Source organism: Odocoileus virginianus, chromosome 4 (assembly GCF_023699985.2).
Source record: "Odocoileus virginianus isolate 20LAN1187 ecotype Illinois chromosome 4, Ovbor_1.2, whole genome shotgun sequence".
NCBI classification, from domain to species: Eukaryota; Metazoa; Chordata; class Mammalia; order Artiodactyla; family Cervidae; genus Odocoileus; species Odocoileus virginianus.
In genome coordinates, this window is record NC_069677.1 from 8,763,237 (window position 1) to 8,784,337 (window position 21,101).

Sequence of the window (21,101 nt, forward strand, 5' to 3'; positions counted from 1 at the left end):
ACTGGCCCCACACTGCCCACAACAGCTCCAGAGAAATTCCTAGATATATTTTTACTATTATCACTTTTTAATTTTTTTTAAATTTAAGTTCTTTATTACTCCTTTAATTTTCATTTTTATAATCTACTATTACCTTGCAAAAAACAGATCCTATTTTTAAAGCAAATTTCATATATATATATTTAATAATTTTTATGATTGATTTTGTTTTTTATTTTTAATATTGTATTGTTGAGAGTCTAACCTCTACTCTAGATTTTTAATCTTTGATCTTTGGTATTTGTTATCAATTTTATACCTTTAAGAATCCAGTCTTCAGTATCCATTTTCACTTAGGGGTGTGATTACTGGCTTGATTGTTCTCTCCCCTTTTGACTCTCCCTTTTCTCTCCCAGGTCACCTCTATCGCCTCCCTCCCTCTTCTCTTCTCTACTTAACTCTGTGAATCTCTCTGGGTGTTCCAGGCTGTGGAGAACACATAGGGAACTGATTATTAGCTAGATTGGTCTCTTCCCTTTTGGCTGCCCCTTCTTCTCCTCCTCAGTTCAGTTCAGTTCAGTCGCTCAGTCATGTCCGACTCTTTGCAACCCCATGAATTGCAGCACACCAGCTAGTCACCTCTATCTCCCTCCTCCCTCTTCTCTTCTCTATGTAACTTTGTGAATATTTCTGGGTGTTCCAGACTGTGAGAGCACATAGAGAATTGATTACTGACTAGATCGCTCTCTCCCATTTTGACTCGCCCTCTTCTCCTCCTGGTCACCTCTGTCTCCCTCCTCCATCTTCTCTTCTCTGTGTAACTCTGTGAACCTCTCTGGGTGTCCCTCGCTGTGGAGAATTGTTTCACCATTAACCTAAGTGTTTTATCATTTGTGCTGTATGGATAGAGAAATCTTGAGGCTGAGAATAAGAACAAGATTGAAAGCCAGAGGCAGGAGGCTTAAATCCAAAACTTGAGAACAGACAACTCCTAATTCCAGGGAACATTAAAAGAGAAGAGCTCATCCCAAAGCCTCCATACCTACACCAAAACCAAGCTCCACCCAAGAGCCAACAAGTTCCAGAGCAAGACATATCATGATACTTCTCTAGCAAAGCAGGAATGCAGCCCTGAGCATTAAAAGAAGAGCTGCCCAAAGCCATACCAAATCCATAGACACCCCAAAGTTCACTACTGGACACTTTATTGCATTCCAGAGAGAAGAGATCCAGCTCCACCCACCAGAACACAGACACAAGCCTCCCTAAACAGGAAACCTTGACAAGACACTAGTCCAACCCCACCCACAGGGAGCAACTTCCACAATAAAGAGGAACCACAAACTTCTAGCCTACAGAAAGGGTGCCCCAAACATAACAATCTAAACAAAATGAAAAGGCAGAGAAATAGTCAGCAAGTAAAGGAACATGAAAAAGGACCACCAAACAAACAAAAGAGGAGGAGATAGGGAGTCTACCTGAAAAAGGATTCAGAAAAGTGATAGTAAAGATGATCCAAAATCTTTGAAAACAAAATGGAGTTACAGATAAATAGATTAGAGACAAGAATTGAGAAGATGCAAAAAATGTTTAACAAGGACCCAGAAGAAATAAAGAAGAGTCAGTCAATGAATGATGCAACAACTGAGACCAAAAGCACTCTGGAGGGAACCAACAGTAGAATAAGTAAGGCAGAAGATAGGATAAGTGAGGTGGAAGATAGAATGGTGGAAATAAATGAAGCAGAGAGGAAAAATGAAAAAAGAATGAAAAGAAATGAGGTCAACCTCAGAGACCTCTGGGACCATGTTAAATGCCCCAACATTCAACTCTAGGAGTCCCAGAAGAAGAAGACAGAAAGAAAGGACATGAATAAATACTTGAGATAATAGTTGAAAACTTCCCTAAAATGGGGGAGGAAATAGCCACCCAAGTCCAAGAAACCCAGAGAGTCCCAAGCAGGATAAACCCAAGGTGAAACAGCCCAAGACACATAAAAATCAAACTAATGAAGATCAAATGCAAAGAGCAAATATTAAAAGCAGCAAGAGAAAAGCAACAAATAACACACAGGGGGATCCCCATAAGGATAACAGCTGATCTTTAAATAGAAATTCTTCAGGCCAGAAGGGATTGGCAGGACATACTTAAAGTGATGAAAGAGAAAAACCTACAACCAAGATTACTATACCCAGCAAGGATCTCATTCAAATATGAAAGAGAAATCAAAACCTTTATAGACAAGCAAAAGCTGAGAGAATGCAGCACCACCAACCACCTCTTCCACAAATGCTAAAGGATTTTCTCTAGACAGGAAACCCAGAAAAGTTTTATAAACTCGAACCCAAAACAACAAAGTAAATGGCAACAGGATCACCCTTATCAATAATTACCTTAAATGTAAATGGGTTGAATGCTCCAACCAAAAGACAAAGACTGGTTGAATGGATACAAAAACAAGACCCCTATATATACTGTTTACAACATACCTACCTCAAACCAAGAGACACAAACAGACTGAAAGGGCTGGAAAAAGATATTTCATGCAAATGGAGACCAAAAGAAAACAGTACTAATACTCATATAAGATAAAACAGACTTTGAAATAAAGGTCATGAAAAGAGACAAAGAAGGACACTACATAATGATCAAAGGATCAATCCAAGAAGAAGATAAAACAATTATAAATATATATGCACCCAACATAGGAGCACCTCAATATGTAAGACAAATACAAACAAGTATGAAAGGGGAAACTAACAATAACACAATAATAGTGGGAGACTTTAATACCCCACTTACACCTATGGATAGATCAACCAAACAGAAAATTAGCAAGAAAACACAAACTTTAAATGATACAATGGACCATTTAGACATAATTGACATGTATAGGACATTTCACCCCAAAACAGTGAATTTCACTTTTTTCTCCAGTGCACATGGAACATTCTCCAGGACAGATCATACCCTGGGCCATAAATCTAACCTTGGTAAATTCAAAAAAATTGAAATTATTTCAAGTGTCTTTTCTGTTCACAATGCAGTAAGATTAGATGTCAACTACAGGGAAAAAAAACTATTAAAAATACAAACATATGGAGGCTAAATAATACACTTCTGAATAACCAACAAATCATGGAATAAATAAAAAAGGAAATAAAAATATTCATAAAAACGAATGAAAAAAAAAAAAACATGACAACCCAAAACCTATGGGTTTCAATAAAAGCAGTGCTAAGGGGAAGGTTCATAGCATTACAAGCTTACCTCAAGAAGCAAGAGAAAAATCAAATAAATAACCTACCTTCACACTTAAAGCAACTAGTAAAAGAAGAAATGAAGAATCCCAGGATTAGTAGGAGGAAAGAAATAAAAAAAAATTAGGGCAGAAATAAATGAAAAAGAAACAAAGCAAACTGTAGCAAAAATCAACAAAACTAAAAGCTGGTTCTTTGAGAAGATACATAAAATAGGCAAACCATTAGCCAGACTCATCAAGAAAAAAAGGGAGAAGAATCAAATCAACAAAATTAGAAATGAAAATGGAGAAATCACAACAGACAACACAAAAGTACAAAGGATCATAAAAGATTACTAACAGCAACTATATGCCAATAAAATGGACAACTTGGAAGAAATGGACAAATTTTAGAAGAGTAAAACCTTCCAAAACTGAACCAGGGAGAAATAGAAAATCTTAACAGACCCATCACAAGCATGGAAATAGAAACTGTAATCAAAAATCTTCCAACAAACAAAACCCCAGGACCAGATGGCTTCACAGGTGAATTCTACCAAAAATTTAGAGAAGAGCTAACACCTATCCTACTTAAGTTCAGTTCAGTCGCTCAGTCATGTTTGACTCTTTGCAACCCCATGAATCACAGCACGCCAGGCCTCCCTGTCCATCATAAACTCCCAGAGTTAACTCAAACTCATGCCCATCAAGTTGGTGATGCCATCCAGCCATCTCATCCTCTGTCATCCCCTTCTCCTCCTCCCCCAATCCCTCCCAGTATCAGGGTCTTTTCCAACGAGTCAATTCTTCGCATGAGGTGGCCAAAGTATTGGAGTTTCAGCTTTAGCATCAGTCCTTCCAATGAACACCCAGGACTGATCTCCTTTAGGATGGACTGGTTGGATCTCCTTGCAGTCCAAGGGACTCTCAAGAGTCTTCTCCAACACCACAGTTGAAAAGCATCAATTTTTCAGCACTCAGCTTTCTTCACAGTCCAACTCTCACATCCATACATGACCACTGGAAAAACCATAGCCTTGAGTAGACGAACCTTTGTTGACAAAGTAATGTCTCTGCTTTTTAATATGCTATCTAGGTTGGTCATAACTTTCCTTCCAAGGAGTAAGCGTCTTTTAATTTCATGGCTGCAGTCACCATCTGCAGTGATTTTGGAGCCCCAAAAAATAAAGTCTGACACTGTTTTGACTGTCTCCCCATCTATTTCCCATGAGGTGATGGGACCAGATGCCATGATCTTAGTTTTGGAAAAGAAGTAAAACTCTCACTGTTTGCAGACGACATGATCCTTTACATAGAAAACCCTAAAGACACTACCAGAAAGTTACTAGAGCTAATCAATGAATATAGTAGAGTTGCAGGATATAAAATTAATACACAGAAATCCCTTGCACTCCTATACACTCACGAACAATGAGAAAACAGAAAGAGAAATTAAGGAAACAATTCCATTCATCATTGTGATGAAAAGAATAAAATACCCTGGAATAAATCTATCTACAAAAACAAAAGACCTACATATAAAAAACTATAAAACATTGATGAAAGAAATCAAAGATGACACAAAAAGATATAGAAATATACCATGTTCATGGATTGGAAGAATCAATGTACTGAAAACGAGTATACTACCCAAAGCAATCTATAGATTCAATGCAATCACTATCAAGCTACCAACGGTATTTTTCACAGAACTAGGATAAATAATTTCACAACTTGTATGGAAATACAAAAAACCTCAAATAGCAAAAGCAATCTTGAGAAAGAAGAATGGAACTGGAGGAATCAATCTGCCTGACTTCAGACCATACTACACAGCCACAGTCATCAAGACAGTATGATACTGGCACAAAGACAGAAATATAGATCAATGGAACAAAATAGAGAGCCCAGAGATAAAGCCACATATCTATGGGCACCTTATCTTTGACAAAGGAGGCAAAAATATAAAATGGAGAAAAGACAATCTCTTTAACAAGTGGTGCTGGAAAAACTGGCCAACCACCTGTAAAAGAATGAAACTAGAACGCTTTCTAACACCATACACAAAAATAAACTCAAAATGGATAAAAGATCTAAATGTAAGACCAGAAATGATAAAACTCCTAGAGAGAAACATAGACAAAACACTCTGACATAAATCACAGCAGGATCCTCTATGACCCACCTTCCTGTGTAATGGAAATAAAAGCAAAAATAAACAAATGGGACCTAATTAAACTTAAAAGTTTTTGCACAATGAAGGAAACTATAAGTAAGGTGAAAAGACAGCCTTCAGAGTGGGAGAAAATAATAGCAAAAGAAACAACTGGCAAAGAATTAATCTCAAAAATATGCAAAGAGCTCATGCAGCCCAATACCAGAAAAATAAACAACCTAATCAAAAAGTGGGCCAAAGAACTAAACAGACATTTCTCCAAAGAAAACATACAGATGGCTAAAAAACACATGAAAAGATGCTCAACATCACTCATTATCAGAGAAATGCAAATCAAAACCACAATGACGTACCATCTCACACTGGTCAGAATGGCTGCTATCAAAAAATCTACAAACAATAGATGTTGGAAAAGGTGTGGAGAAAAGGGAACCCATTTACACTGTTGGTGGGAATGCGAACCAGTACAGCCACGATGAAGAACAATGTGGAGATTCCTTAAAAAACTTAAAATAGAACTGCCATAGAAACCAGTAATCCCACTGCTGGGCATACACACTGAGGAAACCAGAATTGAAAGAGACATGTGTACCCCAACGTTCATTGCAGCACTGTTTACAATAGCTAGGACATGGAAGCAACCTAAATGTCTGTCGGCAGATGAATAGGTAAAAAAGGTGTGATACATATACACAATGGAATATTACTCAGCCATTAAAAAGAATGCATTTGAATCCGTTCTAATGAGGTGGATGAAACTGGAGCCTATTATACACAGTGGAGTAAGTCAGAAAGAAAAACACCAATATTGTATATTAATGCATATATATGGAATTTAGAAAGATGGTAACAACAACCCTATATGTGAGACAGCAAAAGAGACACAAATATAAAGAACAGACTTTTGGACTCTGGGAGAAGGTAAGGATAGGATGATCTGAGAGAAGAGCATTGAAACATGTATATTACCATATGTGAAATAGATCGCCAGTGCAAGTTCGATCCTCAAAACAGGGGACTCAAAGTCAGTGCACTGGGACAACCCAGAGGGATGGGATAGGGAGGGAGGTGGGAGGGATGTTCAGGATGGGGTACACATGTACACCCATGGCTGATTCATGTCAATGTATGGCAAAAACCACCACAGTATTGTAAAGTTATTAGTCTCCAATTAAAATAAATAAATTAATTTTAAAAAATTTTTAAAAAAGAACACAACTTATCAAAATATTTTGAATGCAGTGAAAGCAGTGCTCAGGGGAAACAATACATACATTAGAAAATAAAAAAGATCTAAAAATCAGTAATGTAAGTTTCCACTTTAGGAAACTAAAAAAAGAACAAAGTAAATCAAAAGTAAGCAGAAAAAAGAAACAAGAATTAGAACAAAAAATCAGTGAAATTAAAAATGAGAAGTCAATAGAGAAAATCAAGAAAACCTAAAGCTTACTTGAAAAGATCTATAACATAGATAAGCCTCTAGTCAGGCTAACTAAGAAAAAAAGAGAACATAAATTACTCATACCAGAAATGAAAGAGGCTACATTACAACAGATTCCAAGGAAATTAAAACAATAATAAAATAATACTATGAACAATTTTATGCCCACAAATTTCATAACCTACATGAAATGGACCAGTTCCTTGAAAGCTACACCTGCCAAAACTTACACAAACAGAAACAGATGATCTGAATAGGCTTGCATTTACTAAGTCCATAGTTTGGCAGTTTCTTACAAAATTTAACATACTCTTGTCATAGGATCCAGTGTTTGTACTTCTCGGTATTTACCCTAAGGAGTGGAAAATGTGTATCTACACAAAAACCTGCGCACAGAAGTTTTTAGCAGGTTTATTCATAACCCCAAAACTTAGAAGCAATTAAGATGTGTTTCAGTAGGTAAATGGGTAAAAAAACTGTGGTCCATCCAGACAAAGGAATAATACTCAGAACTAAAAAGAAATTAGCTATCAAACTATGAAAAGACATGGAGGAAACTTAAATGCATATTACTTAGTGAAAGAAGCCAATCTAGAAATGCTACATGGTATGTAATTCCAACCATATAATATTCTGTGGAAGGCAAAACTATGGCGACAGTATCAGCGGTTGCTGCGGAGTGAGGGCAAAGAACAGGCAGAGCACAGAGGAGTTTTAGGGCGCTGAAAATACTTTGCATGACAGTATAATGACAGATATATGTCACTATACTTTTGTCCAAGCCCATAGAATGTACACCACCAAGAGTGAACCCTAAAGTAAACTATGGAATTTGAATGATTTTGATATATCAATGTAGAATCATCCTTGACTAAAAAAAAAAAAACTGATCAATAATGATAACAGGGGAGGCTATGCATGTGTAGGGACAGAAGTGTATTAAAAATCTATGTACTTTTCTTTCAATTTTGTCATAAATATAAAATTGATATAAAGTTTTTCTTTTTTTAGTGTGTATGAGAGAAAAGAGATTGAAAAGTTCTAATACACATCTGAGTTCCAGAAGAAAGAAGAGAAGAAAAGAGAGGAGAGGCACTATCCAAAGAGAAAATGTCATATTGAAAGTTATCTCTCAGGTTGAAGAGGAGCAGTAAGTCTCATGTAGAATAATAAAAATAGATCTAACATCTGGACATAGACTGATGATATTTCAGGATATCAGAGACTAAGGGAAAATTTTTCATGAGACCAAAAAAAAAATAAAAATTAAAGAGATGAGACATGTTACCTACAAAAGAATGTTGATTAGACAAATCCAAGAGAAAAGCCAGAGATGATGAAATAGTATCTTCAATATGATGAAGAGAAAATAACAATGAAGAATGGATCAAAATAAATATTTTTTTCAGACAAAATCTGAGAGTTCTTTCATAAGCTGTCACTGAAAGAATTATCAAAGGACACACTCTAGCAAGAAGGAAATAGAGGAAGCAAGGAGGAAACAATAAACTATAATAAACAATGATGAGGTAGGAAGTTGGTAAACACATTGGTCAGTTTAAATAAGCATTCACCTAGTAATAATAATGATTAATTTGGGGGGGTTTAAAAACAAACAGATGGAACCAATATACTAGATTACAATTATCCAGTTTTTACAAGCTTTAGAATGTAGAAGAAATGTAATTATTCTCTGTTTCCTATATTACTCATGAAGAAATAGTGACTAATTTTAAGTCACAGATACATATTAATAGTTAGGAATAACTTCTTAAAATGAAGGAGTATAATATCTTATTTTTAATCCATTAAATGGGAAAGGGGACTAAAAAATTGACCAGTGATGTAGAAAGTGATGAAGGAGGGACTTCACTGGCAGTCCAGTGATTAAGACTCCATGTTTCTACTACAGGGGGCATGGTTCAATCCTGGGTCCAGAAACTAAGATCATGCATGTCACATGGCATGGCCAAAGGACATGAAAGCAATAAAGGAGAAAGAAGCAAGCACAGGCTTAGATTTTAAAAATAAATAAAGTAGTGGGGAACTGGGTCATGGAACTAAAGGGAGTTGATGATGGTTGTTGGAAGCTGAAGTCTGAGCAGTCAGGTTGAAGTGCAGGGTTCTTGCCTTTCTGAGATGTGTGTTTCTCCACTTCTCCTTTGTAATCAAAACCAACTGCTGACTACAGAGAAAAGGAGAGAGAATCAGTTAGAGTCAGAGTTAATGTTTCCCCTTCCCTCACATACCCTAACACCTAACTCAGCCCAGGAGATAGTTATAGGAGCTCAAAGCTGAGTATGGGAGTACAATGTAGAAACAAATAGTACCCAGATAGGCAGCGTGCTACAGAGCAATGACCATGGGCTCTGCACACAGAGAGATCTAGATCCAAACCCCAACCTCACGTCCCTTTTTATAATTGTGTAACTTTAGGTACATCCTTTAATATTCCTGAACCTCAGGTTCTTCAAACATGAAATAAAAATAGGTATATCTGTCTTACTAACTCAACTGTAAAATGATTCCAGTATATTTTGGATATTGTGAGGACTAAATGGGAAAAATATAGAGAGTGTAGGTCACTCATTAAGTTACTGTTTTTCTTTCTAACTCTTACTAAACTGAGACAATAGCTAGAAAAGTGCCTTGTAAACTATAAAGCACTGTGCACATGTTAAGAGATATCATCCTATACTGACTGATTATACTACGCCTCTTCTCTTTTCTTAGACAGCAGCACAAACCCAGAGACGTGGATTTTGTTGGATAAGAGGCAGCCAGGAGAATCTGGATCCTAGCTGCTTTGGGACTGGATATCTTGGCAAGTACCTAACATAGCTGTATCCCCATATGGCTTAGTAATTATGAGTCTCTAAGCAAATCTATATATTGCATTTTAAAAGCTATTAGTATGTATTTTTTCTTGATTTACAAGACACACTGGTTGTTAAGGTGATTCAGTTTGTGGCTGGTGAGGCAGAAGATGAAATAAAGAACAATGAAAAAGTAGGCAGAGGCAGGAGGGGGGCCAAGATGAAAGGGAAATTCCACCCTGATTAGAGAAGAACATTACAAGCTCCATATTTCCATTACTGCTTTTAAACATTATCCTCTATGGTTCTCCTTTACCTTACAGTATGTTTTTAATTTTTCTGTGTTTTATTTTTTTAACTACCTACAATTCAAATAACATTCTAACACTTAGCTTTAAGGATTCAGGCCACTTATTAACAACTGCAGGTTAAACAAAATTAAAAATCTCAGGTAGCAGTGAAGACAGCCTCTCTGTGTGCTGCTGCAGGGCAGACACACTATTTTGTACCATAAAAAATGAGCTCAAAGAAACTGATCTACTAAGGTGTGAAAATGAGAACATGAATGAGTTATCAGTCTTACTCTCCTGACCACTCTGTCATCTGTACTCATACTGTCCTTTCTTTTTCTCTCTCTTCAAAACTACTCTTTGTACAAAGAACTCTTTGTACAAAGAAGTCCTTGAAAGCACCTGGACTGTAGCAAGTTGGTGCTAGATGCTGTGAAAAGTAACCTTTACATTCTAAAAGTATTGTAAACTTAATTAGTTGTTTTACTTGATTATTTGCTACCATTGTAATAATATTTCAGCTGATATTTCTGTTTTCCTGAAAGGCATAACTATTTATAAGACTTTGCTATCAGGCCAAAGGAGGAGCTCTGGAATTTCCTCTTTTCTCTTCATGCATACAGGATTGATAAAACCAATGGCTTAGGGATTCCTTATTCAGAGTTTGAGGGTCTTTGTCTCTTTTAAATGAACACCTTTTAGCTCAGGATGTGGCCTCCAACAGTGGCACCAAAGAACTTGCTGAGGTAGTTGTGTGGGAGCCATTCTCATGATGGACCCTCCTTGAGACCACTGCCCCATTTTTCCACAGGAGAAGCACAGGCCTACTTTCAAGGTATTGTTGGTAAGTCCCACATGATCTGAGTTGGATGGTGCAGGGAGAGAGCGTTGTCACTTACCTTGTCTGCCCTGTCCTTCTCAACTCCATATTTGCCCCCAAAGCCTCTGGCAGCATCAGTCTGAGAAGAGTGCTTCTCCACCTCAGCAACATACTCATGGCCCACGGCACTCTGAGAAAAATCAAGATGGGAATGAGTAAGTAGATAAAAAATGACCAAAGGAAAAATAAAATGATGCAGACAGGACAGGATGTAAGAATACAAGAAATTCCATTCTGGGTCATACTGATAACCTATGTTGATACATACTACATATATACTATACTGATAACTTGACAGTAGTGCCAAGGAACATGTAATGGGAGAGCAAGGTAACTTTTTCTGGAGTCTTGCACATTCTGATTCTTCTTTCATACCACTAGGAACTCATCCTTTAGGAAACTCGCATAAGATGTGTTGGGAACCAGAAGGATAGAGACTGCATAGACAGAGCGGTGTTTAAAGCAGAAACAAAAGAGGGTGAAACAAGGCCTTTGGGTATCAAAAGAGGAATGAGGATAGTTACTGAGGGGAGACCTAAGGGGACTGACAAGAGGCCATAGCCAGGCTGAATATTTCTCTAATACAACAAAGTGCTTTTGTTTTGGATCTTTGTTCCTGTAAGACCATCAAAGTTCTGAAGTGCCACATGAACCCTGATATTAAGTGACTGACTCTTTATACCAAATGGGGCTGGTAGACAGTACCATGAGTAGTCATGACATAAAATTTAATTTTTAAAACACCCTCTTCCACTTTTTCCTCCTACAATTTTCTACTTGGTTTTGAAAGGTATGTCCCTTTCAATGTTTCAATATGGATGATTTAATAAATAACCTTGGAATTGAATAATACTTCAGACCAAATGGGCTTCCCTGGTGGCTCAGATGGTAAAGAATCTGCCTGCAATGCAGGAGACCCAGGTTAAATCCCTGGGTCGGGAAGATCCCCTGGAGAAGGAAATGGAAAACCACAACAGTATTCAAACCAAACAGTGATACCTTACAGAGTCTCAACTAAGAAGAAATTAGAAAGCTCCCTCTTCCTCCTACATTTCCAATTCCATGCTGGCATAAATGTAGACAGTGATGTGAAACACTGCCCTATATGAGCTCCTGAGAGCTCACTTTGCAGTATTTTTGGGTCTGCGTAGGTCAACTTTGCTTGCTGAATTCAAGAATGAATGACTGCTTATCTACATTTCTTTCCCCTAGGAATTCTTTAGGAGAATACAATGTCTAGACTGCATTTTACACAATGACCAAACAAAACACTTCTTGAGGGTGGACTAACGGTTTTCATTAAATTGTTTTTTCTCTGTGGAGATTAAACATTTATTAATTATAGGAATATATCTCTATTTTTGAGGTTAGGAAAATCAATGGAAAAATATGCTTCACCATACAAACTTTCTTGTATCATCCTTTCATAGTATCTAATGGATAAAGGAAAGATAATATGATATTCAAGGGCATCTAATAGATAAATCCCCATCAACATTTTTCACACCTATGTGCAAATCATAAGTGATGATGTGCAAATCATAAGTGATGTATAAAATGTGTAAAAAAAACCCCACTAAATATACAGCAAACAGTAAAAGAAGTTGTAGCAAAGACATAATACACATACATTTAAAAGCAGTAAATGATTTTAAAACCTATTTTCCCCTTCTGTATGTGTGTTCTGTGTCTCTTCAGTCTACGAATTACAGTGTAGCTGAGCCTACACTAGGCCAGTTCTTCTAAAGTCTTGGCTCCCATTTTCTGCCATCTATATATTATGTGTTGAAATCAGAGGAAAAATGATACAAATAATATGTGGACATTCTATTTTAATATTTATTTTATTTGTCCGTACCAGGTGTTAGTCATGGTATGCAGGATCTTTAGCTGTGGCATGTGGGATCTAGTTCCCTGACTAGGGATGGAACTAGGGCCCCCTGTATTGGGAACTCGAGATCTTAACCACTAGATCACCAGGGAAGTCCCTGGACATTCAATTTTAAAACCAAATGGATGTTTTACTTTTGAGTAAGTTTTAACCATAAAATAAACAAATTAATTAATTAATTAACTTATTTATTTTTTTTAAAGAAAATTCCCCCTTTCAATTCACCTTGTCCATTCGGTCTTTTTCCACTCCAAACCGACCTCCATAGCCATGAGATGCTTTGGGCCCTGACTCCATCTCTTTCTTCTTGAGAATATCATGCTCCTCTGATACTTTGTTCCTCAGCAGGTGGATGCTGGAAGCAAACACATCACAGAGACTTGTCTAACACAGAGAAGTCAATGAACCCTCCTTGCCAGAAAAATAGTAATTTTGTGGTGTGTTCTGTTCATTTTTAGCAATAGTCCCAAACAGTACCAAATAACCTGTGCTGGGTCTGGGAGTAAGGGATTAGTGTGGCTGGCATATATAGCCTGATACGAACTCTTTATCAACCAATAGTATCCTTTAGTCTGTCATTTTGTTCACTAAATAACCTTCTGATATTTAGACTCATGTTCCTAAATGTTAGAGGCCAGTAATTGAAGAGTTATTTTCCTCTCTGAATGGATTTGCTGTCTAACAATTAGGTGTTCTACCTCAAGAAGCACAAAATGATTCATATACACTTTACCCACACATTCTAGTCCTAGAAGTCTATCCCAAGGAAATAATTTTAACTGTGGCAAAGCATAGTGTCTAACGATATTCACTGAAACATTATATTTAATAATAAGAACCAAGAAAGAATTTATGTGGAAAAAATTGGGGAATAGTTAAGTAAATTGCACATTACTTCCCCCCCCCCCAATTATTTTTATTCGTTGGAGGCTAATTACTTTACAATATTGTAGTGGTTTTTGCCATACATTGACATGAATCAGCCATGGATTTACATGTGTTCCCCATCCTGAACCCCCCTCCCACCTCCCTCTCCATCCCATCCCTCTGTGTCATCCCAGTGCACCAGCCCTAAGGACTTGTCTCATGCATCCAATCTGGGCTGGCGATCTGTTTCACATTTGATAATATACATGTTTTGATGCTGTTCTCTCATATCATCCCACCCTCGCCTTCTCCCATAGAGTCCAAAAGTCTGTTCTATACATCTGTGTCTCTTTTTCTGTCTTGCATATGGGGTTATCATTACAATCTTTCTAAATTCCATATATATGCGTTAGTATACTGTATTGGTGTTTTATCTTTCTGGCTTACTTCACTCTGTATAATGGGCTCCAGTTTTATCCATCTCATTAGAACTGATTCAAATGTATTCTTTTTAATGGCTGAGTAATATTCCATTGTGTATATGTACCACAGATTTCTTGTCCATTTGTCTGCTGATGGGCATCTAGGTTGCTTCCATGTCCTGGCTATTATAAACAGTGCTGCGATGAACATTGGGCTACACGTGTCTCTTTCAGATCTAAAAATGTGGAACGCTTCACGAACTTGCATGTCATCCTTGCACAGGGGCCGTGCTAATCTTCTCTGTATCATTCCAACTTTAGTATATGTGCTGCCAAAGCAAGCACTGCATATTACTTTTTAATGGCACATGAGGAAGTTATTAAACACATTGAGTAGGAAAAATACAGCATTGAGGAATTTATCTACACATTAAGTATTTTATGTCTCTTCTTGTAAAAAATGAATGTCCTTCACACTGCCCCTAAATCTGCTTATTCCCAAGAGAACTAAAAATTAATAACCTTCATTTAGGACACCTCTATCCCTAACAGAACATAACACCGAAAGGAGGCCTTCTCCCCTTTGCTTCACTTTCATCTTTACCCTGGTGGTGCTAGTGGTAAAGAACTCGTCTATCAGTGAAGGAGACATAAGAAATACAAGTTCGATCCCTGGGTTGGGAAGATCCCCGGGAGAAGGAAATGGCAACCCACTCCAGTATTCTTGCCTAGAGAATCCCATGGACAGAGGAACCTGGTGGGCCACAGTCCATAGGGTCACAAAGAGTCGGACATGACTGAAGCGACTAAGCACAGCACAGTACACAGAACATCTATGGGTATTTGTTTGGCCTGAGGATATGAAGTGATAGCTCAGCACCAGCACCAACTCCAGCACCAATAAGTGACAATCAGGACACACACATATATATATATATATATATATATATATATATATATATACACACATATACATATACATATATATGCTTGGATACATATAACGACCAGCGGGGATTCTTAGAAACACTTGGGCAAGAGAACCCTAAATAAAAACCTTGACTTCCTGCAGTGAGAAATGGAGGTTTGGAGAACTGAGAGAGCAATTTTCCTGGAACTTTACTAGCTCAGATAAACCAGATATATTGGTTACAGTTAGAGTGGCCATTTCATAAATAAAATTCTCCTCTTTCATAGAAGAATAGATCCATCTTGTGGCCTTGTAGTGTAAGGCCACCTGAAGTCTTTTTAAAAAGCCATCTTGGCTTTAGTCAAAGCTAATTTTAGAAAACTGGCTTTGAACCAGATGAAATTAAGCTAAGAGCTGGAAGAACCTTCTGTTCCCGTGCCTGCTCTAAACCCTCTGGCAGCAGTGAAGGCAGAGATCCTGTGTTGCTAGTTTGACAACAGCAACACTTTAGAACTATCTGTGTCCAAAAAAGTTACTGGTGCCAAGAACAGGTAAACGACCAATATTTCCCAACCAAAGTATTCAGATGAAGAATGAATAAAATGGGACTAGACATTACTTTCAAATGGGGAAAATATGCAAAGTTTTAATAAATCCAGTCACTGTTGCATGAATCATAACTGCATTATAGTTGAAACAAGTTTTTAAAGGGATTAGAAAATGAGATTCAGGAATATCTCCCTAATATTTGGCAGTGAGGCTAATCAGAGAATCATGACAACAGATAATAAAATTTGAATGAAAATGTTGGGGCCAGCAAATACCAACTTTTTACCAAATTCTTTAGACTATAGCTGAAGCTACTATAAATGTGTCATATTATTCCATTATTAAATAAACATTAAATATTTATTAAATTTTTTTAGTGTGAGGTACCGTTAGACTCTGACAATACAAAGATAATTAAGTATGAAAGTATACATAGATACATAGATACAAAGATATTACATACAAAGATAATTAAGTATGAAAACAGTGACCAGATGGAAGATATAGAGAGGAAACTAAAAGTTACATTTCAATGTCCTAACTGGCATAACTAAGAAACTTGACACATTAACTCTCAGAAGCCTATTTAAAGTCTTAAAATACATTGCCTTGGAATTGATAAAACAGTATAGTTTATAGTAACCAGGACCTCAAAGATGAGCTAAGAGAAGGAACACACTTTTATTCTTTGTTATTATTATAAAAGTAAAAGCACAAAAATGAGTGACTCAGACTATAAGATTTTATTCACAAACAATGATCATAGACAAAGAAAATTCTAAAGAATCTACATCAGTTTGCTACTAGAACTATTCAGTACATTTAGCAAGGTCCCAGAAAACAAGGCTACAATCAAAAGCAATTTTATTTCTACATATTGGCCACAGACATTTGAGAATTTAAAGCTAAAATAAATTCTACTTACCATCACATGAAATAACACTAAATATTTTAGTATAACTTTAATTAAATACGTGAAAGACCTGAACACTGAAAAACATTTCTGAAAAGATTAAAGAAGACCTAAGTAAATGGAAACATATCCCATATTCATGGCTTGGAAAACTTGAGATCAAGTTTTGGATCTCAAACTTGGAAAACTAAGATGTAAGTTCTCTCCAAATCTATGATCTATAGATTCAATGCATTCCCAGTCAAAACACCAACAGGTATTTTTGTAGGAATCAACTAGCTAATTCTAAAATGCATGTGGAAATGTAAAGTTCTGGAATAATAAAAAATTATGTTTTAAAGGAGCACAAAGTTGAAGGACTACCTGATTTCATTGCTACAATAAAAGGTACAGTACAATAATGTTACAACATTCAGTGTAATATGGTATGGGTCAGAGCAGACATAAATCAATAAAATAGTTTAGAAATGGACTTTCACATATATGGTCAAAGATGCTAGGTAAGTCAATGAAGAAAGAATAGTCTTTTAATGATGTGGGAATAATGAAATCTCCAAATGGAAATAAAATGAACCTCAATCTTTGCCTCATAATGTACACAAAAACAAATTTGAAGTAAACTGTAGACTTAAATGTAAAAGCTAAAACTATAAGTCTTTTAGAAAAAGACAAAGGAAAAAATCTTCACAATTTGAGGTAAGCAAAAATTTCCTAGACACATAAAGCACTGACCATAAAAATTTTTGATAAAATTAGACATTATCAGAATTAACATATTTTGATCTTTAAAAGAAGCTATTAATAGAGTGAAAAGGCAAGTTATAGTCTGGCAGAAAATATTTATAAAACATAATGTCACAAAATACTTTTATCTACAATATTTAAAGAACTCTTAAAGCTCAAGAGAATACAAATAACCCACTTTAAAAGTGAGAAAAAGATTTGAATAGACACTTCAAAATGAAGATATATGAAAATAAATGAATGGCAAATGAAAAGATGTTCAATAAAATTATCCAGTAGAAAAATACAAGTTAAAATCACTACACACTTAACAAGAATGATTAAAAATACTAACAATATTAAGTGTAGACAAGGATGTTGAACAATTAAAACCCATACATTATTAGTAGGAATGAAAAAACATTTCTTTCAGAAAGCAGTTTCTTGAAAAATTAAAACAGACTTTTTATATGACTCAGGAATTATACTACTTTTAGGTATTTCCCAAGGGAAGTAAAAATATATGTAAAGAAAAAGATCTGGACCCAAATGTTCATGATAGCTTTACTTGACAGCTTTATTTATATTTACCTGACCTTCAAAAGGAACAAAAGACTGATACATACAAGACCATGAATAGATCTCAAAAATATGCTGACTGAAAGCAGACAGACACAAAAAATATATTATATATTATTCCATTTACATGAAATTCTAGGACAGGCAAAATTAAGCTATAGTGACAAGAAGCAGATCAGTGTTCACATCCAGCCTCATAAAGAGGTGCATGAACATAAGTGAGCAAAAGTGGTGAGACGATGGAGAGAAGGCAAGAACCCTTGAAAACCAGGCAGGTCCTGGAAATACCAGACTACTTGGAGTTGCCTGGCCCAGGACTTCTCTACACAACAGGTGAAGGATGGATAGGATCATTTGAACTATTTACCAAATTACCAAACCACTCCTCAAACTAAATCTATTTTTACAGACCTCAAAAAGAAAGATCATGGGGGATGGTAGTGAGATTAATGAGAACCACAAGCACTTCCTTTTCCTGCTTTGAGTCATCTGAGCTCTGCAGCTACAGTTCTCTTCTACTTCCCCTCCTTTCCAAGGACCTTGGTGATTCCCATCTGATCTTAAAGGTTGTTCTAGTCCACATGAGCCAGAAAGAATCCCAGAGTATTATAGACTTACCACTAGAAGGCCCTCTAGAAATCTTTTTGATCCCAGTGGTAAGTTTGAGAATCAGAGAGGGAAGTGGCCTGTCTAAGATCACCTGGCTAGGAACGAGCAGAGACTGGGCTTTTACACCTCAATAGCCTGGGTAAATGGGAGAGGAGTGGGTTTTTGGGTAAATGTCCCCACCATTTATTTTATCAGATATAGATCCAGTTAGGCTAATAAGGAAACACCCAGGGTCACCACATTTTACAACTCCAGGGGTCACCAGTCAGAGTAATAAATATACTGGATTGTGTAACACAGTAGTCCAAATAAATGCCACTTAGGAATAAGGAAGATTGTCATCTGTTTACATGTTTATTTTAGGCTTTTAGGAAGAAAATCTGATTCAACCAATCTATACTAACAGGAAATGGAGATAACATTCTTGAGAGGCCAAGAGGTGCTAAGTACTGCACTAGACATTGCTACATGCTAATTCATTGAATTCTAACCATGTATCTGCAGGGTAGCTAGTCACATCCTCATTGGATAAATAAATAAGCTGAGTTTCAGGGAAGTTATATGCCTAACTCACATTGCCATTAATGGTAGAGCTGTAAATTGAATCTAAATCTGTCTGATATCCAAGCTCAAGCTCTTTCCATAAGATTGTGGCAGGGGTTTAGGGGTCCTCTTTAAAACATTCTACTTCTGCTCTGCATGTGAGGGGCATTGGTAAGGGAAGGGTACAAGGAGAGTTTGTATGCTTATCTTAATAGCTCTCAGGATATGAGGGCTGAGTGGCCTTTTCTCAGAAAAGGCAAGATATCTTAACTTGGGCAGGATTTGATGAGCCTACAGAAGAGCACCAGAGAAGCTTCCTGCATGACCCAATTCCATTTTTTCACTTTACAACTGCTTCCAGAATTGCCTAGTTTCCTTAAATATGATATCCATACATTTACCTGAAATAAATCATTTATGTCCAATTAAACAACAATGCATAGTGTTAAATATTATCAAATTATATAAACAAGTGCCAAATTTTCATAGCATGCGGCTTGTGCAGTGTGACCATCTGCTGACACTTTTAAAAATCTAGAAGAAAACGAGGTAAGAACACTATTGTTTATGAGGAAGGGGCATTAAAGTGGAGCTTAAAATGATTAATTTTGCCAACTTATTTACTTTAAAATTTTGCTCTTATTATACTATTTATTGTGTCTATTGGACATTTTGACACTATCCAAGGCAAACAGCCCTAGTTAGAAAAGCCTGAATAATCCATGGAAATGAGAGAATCTCACAATCCTAATACACATTATACCCCACAGAAATCCCTGGATTTGTGTGTAACTTCCTTCTCTCTTGTGGTATCAGAGTTTGTTGTTTGTTTTGCTTTTTTTTCTGGTAAAATATTGGTTTATGATCTTTAAGATTACTAACATAGTTTTAATCAACAGGTTTTCCAAATGTCATATTTCTTCATGTTACCATTCATCACTTCCTGCTTCTGTCAAATAGTCAAATATAAATTTTTATTTTAAAAGTCATTTATACCAGGTGTGGGACCTGATATTATCCTCTTATTTATATTAATAATATTTATTCTGAGTTCTTTCCCTTGACATTTTACTGAATCCTTCTTGGCCCATTTGAAGTCACCCTACAATGCAGACACATATTATATATATGTGAGTAGACAGACAATAAATTAGTGAAGTCAGCACTTCCCTCTCTGGATTCCTCATGTCTAACTGAAAGAAGAGAAACTGTTAAGATTATAAACCCACTTGGGGAAATATCAGAGAAGCTGGAAATAAAAAACAGATAGTAGTGTCGGGGGCATAAGAGGAGAGATATGAAACAAATACAGAATGATAGACAGAGGGACACACAGAGAGAGAAAGAAGAAAAAACAAAAACACAGAGACAGGAATTTCTCTCTCTCCTTCTCCTGAGTCTCCAAGTTTTCCCTGGACTATTCCCATACCTCTTTCCCCCCTCCCAGTCCTTTCGGCACCTACTTGATATGCTCTGTGCGTCCAGAGCCCTCGATGGTCTTGGCTCCCCACCGTTGTTCCTTCTCGGAGATGTCATTCTACAGAAGACAGCACTTAGCAATAAGTGATGGCAAGAGATGTGCTAAACTGAGAGGCCACACAGCTGACACACATGCCCCCCACGTGCCCTGTATCAGCTGTTTCCTTCAGTCTGGGACTTTACTCGGACCCCTCTCCACGCCTATCCCACCCAGACCCCCATGGTAACATGGAGCTGGTGAGCTCTGAAACCTCCCTTTCTATTCTGCATCCCTCAAACTTTCTCCTTTAGGTCTCCTACAACTCCTGAATCCCTCCAAGTTATACATATCCAGCTCAAATCCTGGCTCACAGGCCAAATGAAACCCAGTTAATCTTCTTCCTTAGCACTGCCTTCCAAATCCTATCAGTCACAACATCACTCATCTGCACCTTCCAGTCTCAACGCAGGCTATCATGCAGGCCCCACTCATTGCGGACAACTGTCCTGCCAGACAGTCCCATCTAGGGCTAGCCCAGTCCTAGACTTCTTCTAGTCCCCCTCAAAGTATACAGAGTAGCCCACATGCCTGCCCTCTGTCACTTATTGTCCAAGTAAAGTTATTTCCACACTCACCACAAAGTCAGGGTCTGTGTCCCAGTCATCACCCTGGGTCTCCACGGAAACAGATACATCATGTCCTACTACAGACTTCCACATCTGAGGGTGAATAAAAATGGGAATGATTAGATGAAAAAAAATCAAGAGGTGGGAAAACAAGAATGCTGAAATCAGTGATTAGTAGCCCAGTGTT

At 37.0% G+C, this 21,101-nt stretch overlaps 1 protein-coding gene and 1 non-coding gene across 3 annotated transcripts in view; both read right to left on the reverse strand.

The window, feature by feature from the left end:
- HCLS1 (hematopoietic cell-specific Lyn substrate 1) overlaps positions 1–21,101 on the reverse strand; it is a 32,595-nt gene that overhangs the window by 8,993 nt on the left and 2,501 nt on the right. For both annotated transcript variants that reach the window (XM_070466036.1, XM_020894169.2), the window contains exons 2-6: positions 20,924–21,007; positions 20,293–20,366; positions 12,940–13,069; positions 10,843–10,953; positions 8,968–9,022 (exon numbers count right to left, since the gene is read on the reverse strand). In XM_070466036.1, the coding sequence (XP_070322137.1) occupies positions 8,968–9,022; positions 10,843–10,953; positions 12,940–13,069; positions 20,293–20,366; positions 20,924–21,007 (454 nt within the window). The remainder of the gene's footprint in view (positions 1–8,967; positions 9,023–10,842; positions 10,954–12,939; positions 13,070–20,292; positions 20,367–20,923; positions 21,008–21,101) is intronic.
- Positions 14,242–14,348, reverse strand: LOC139034876 (U6 spliceosomal RNA). The gene has a single exon (XR_011487455.1). It is a non-coding gene; the product is annotated as a U6 spliceosomal RNA (small nuclear RNA).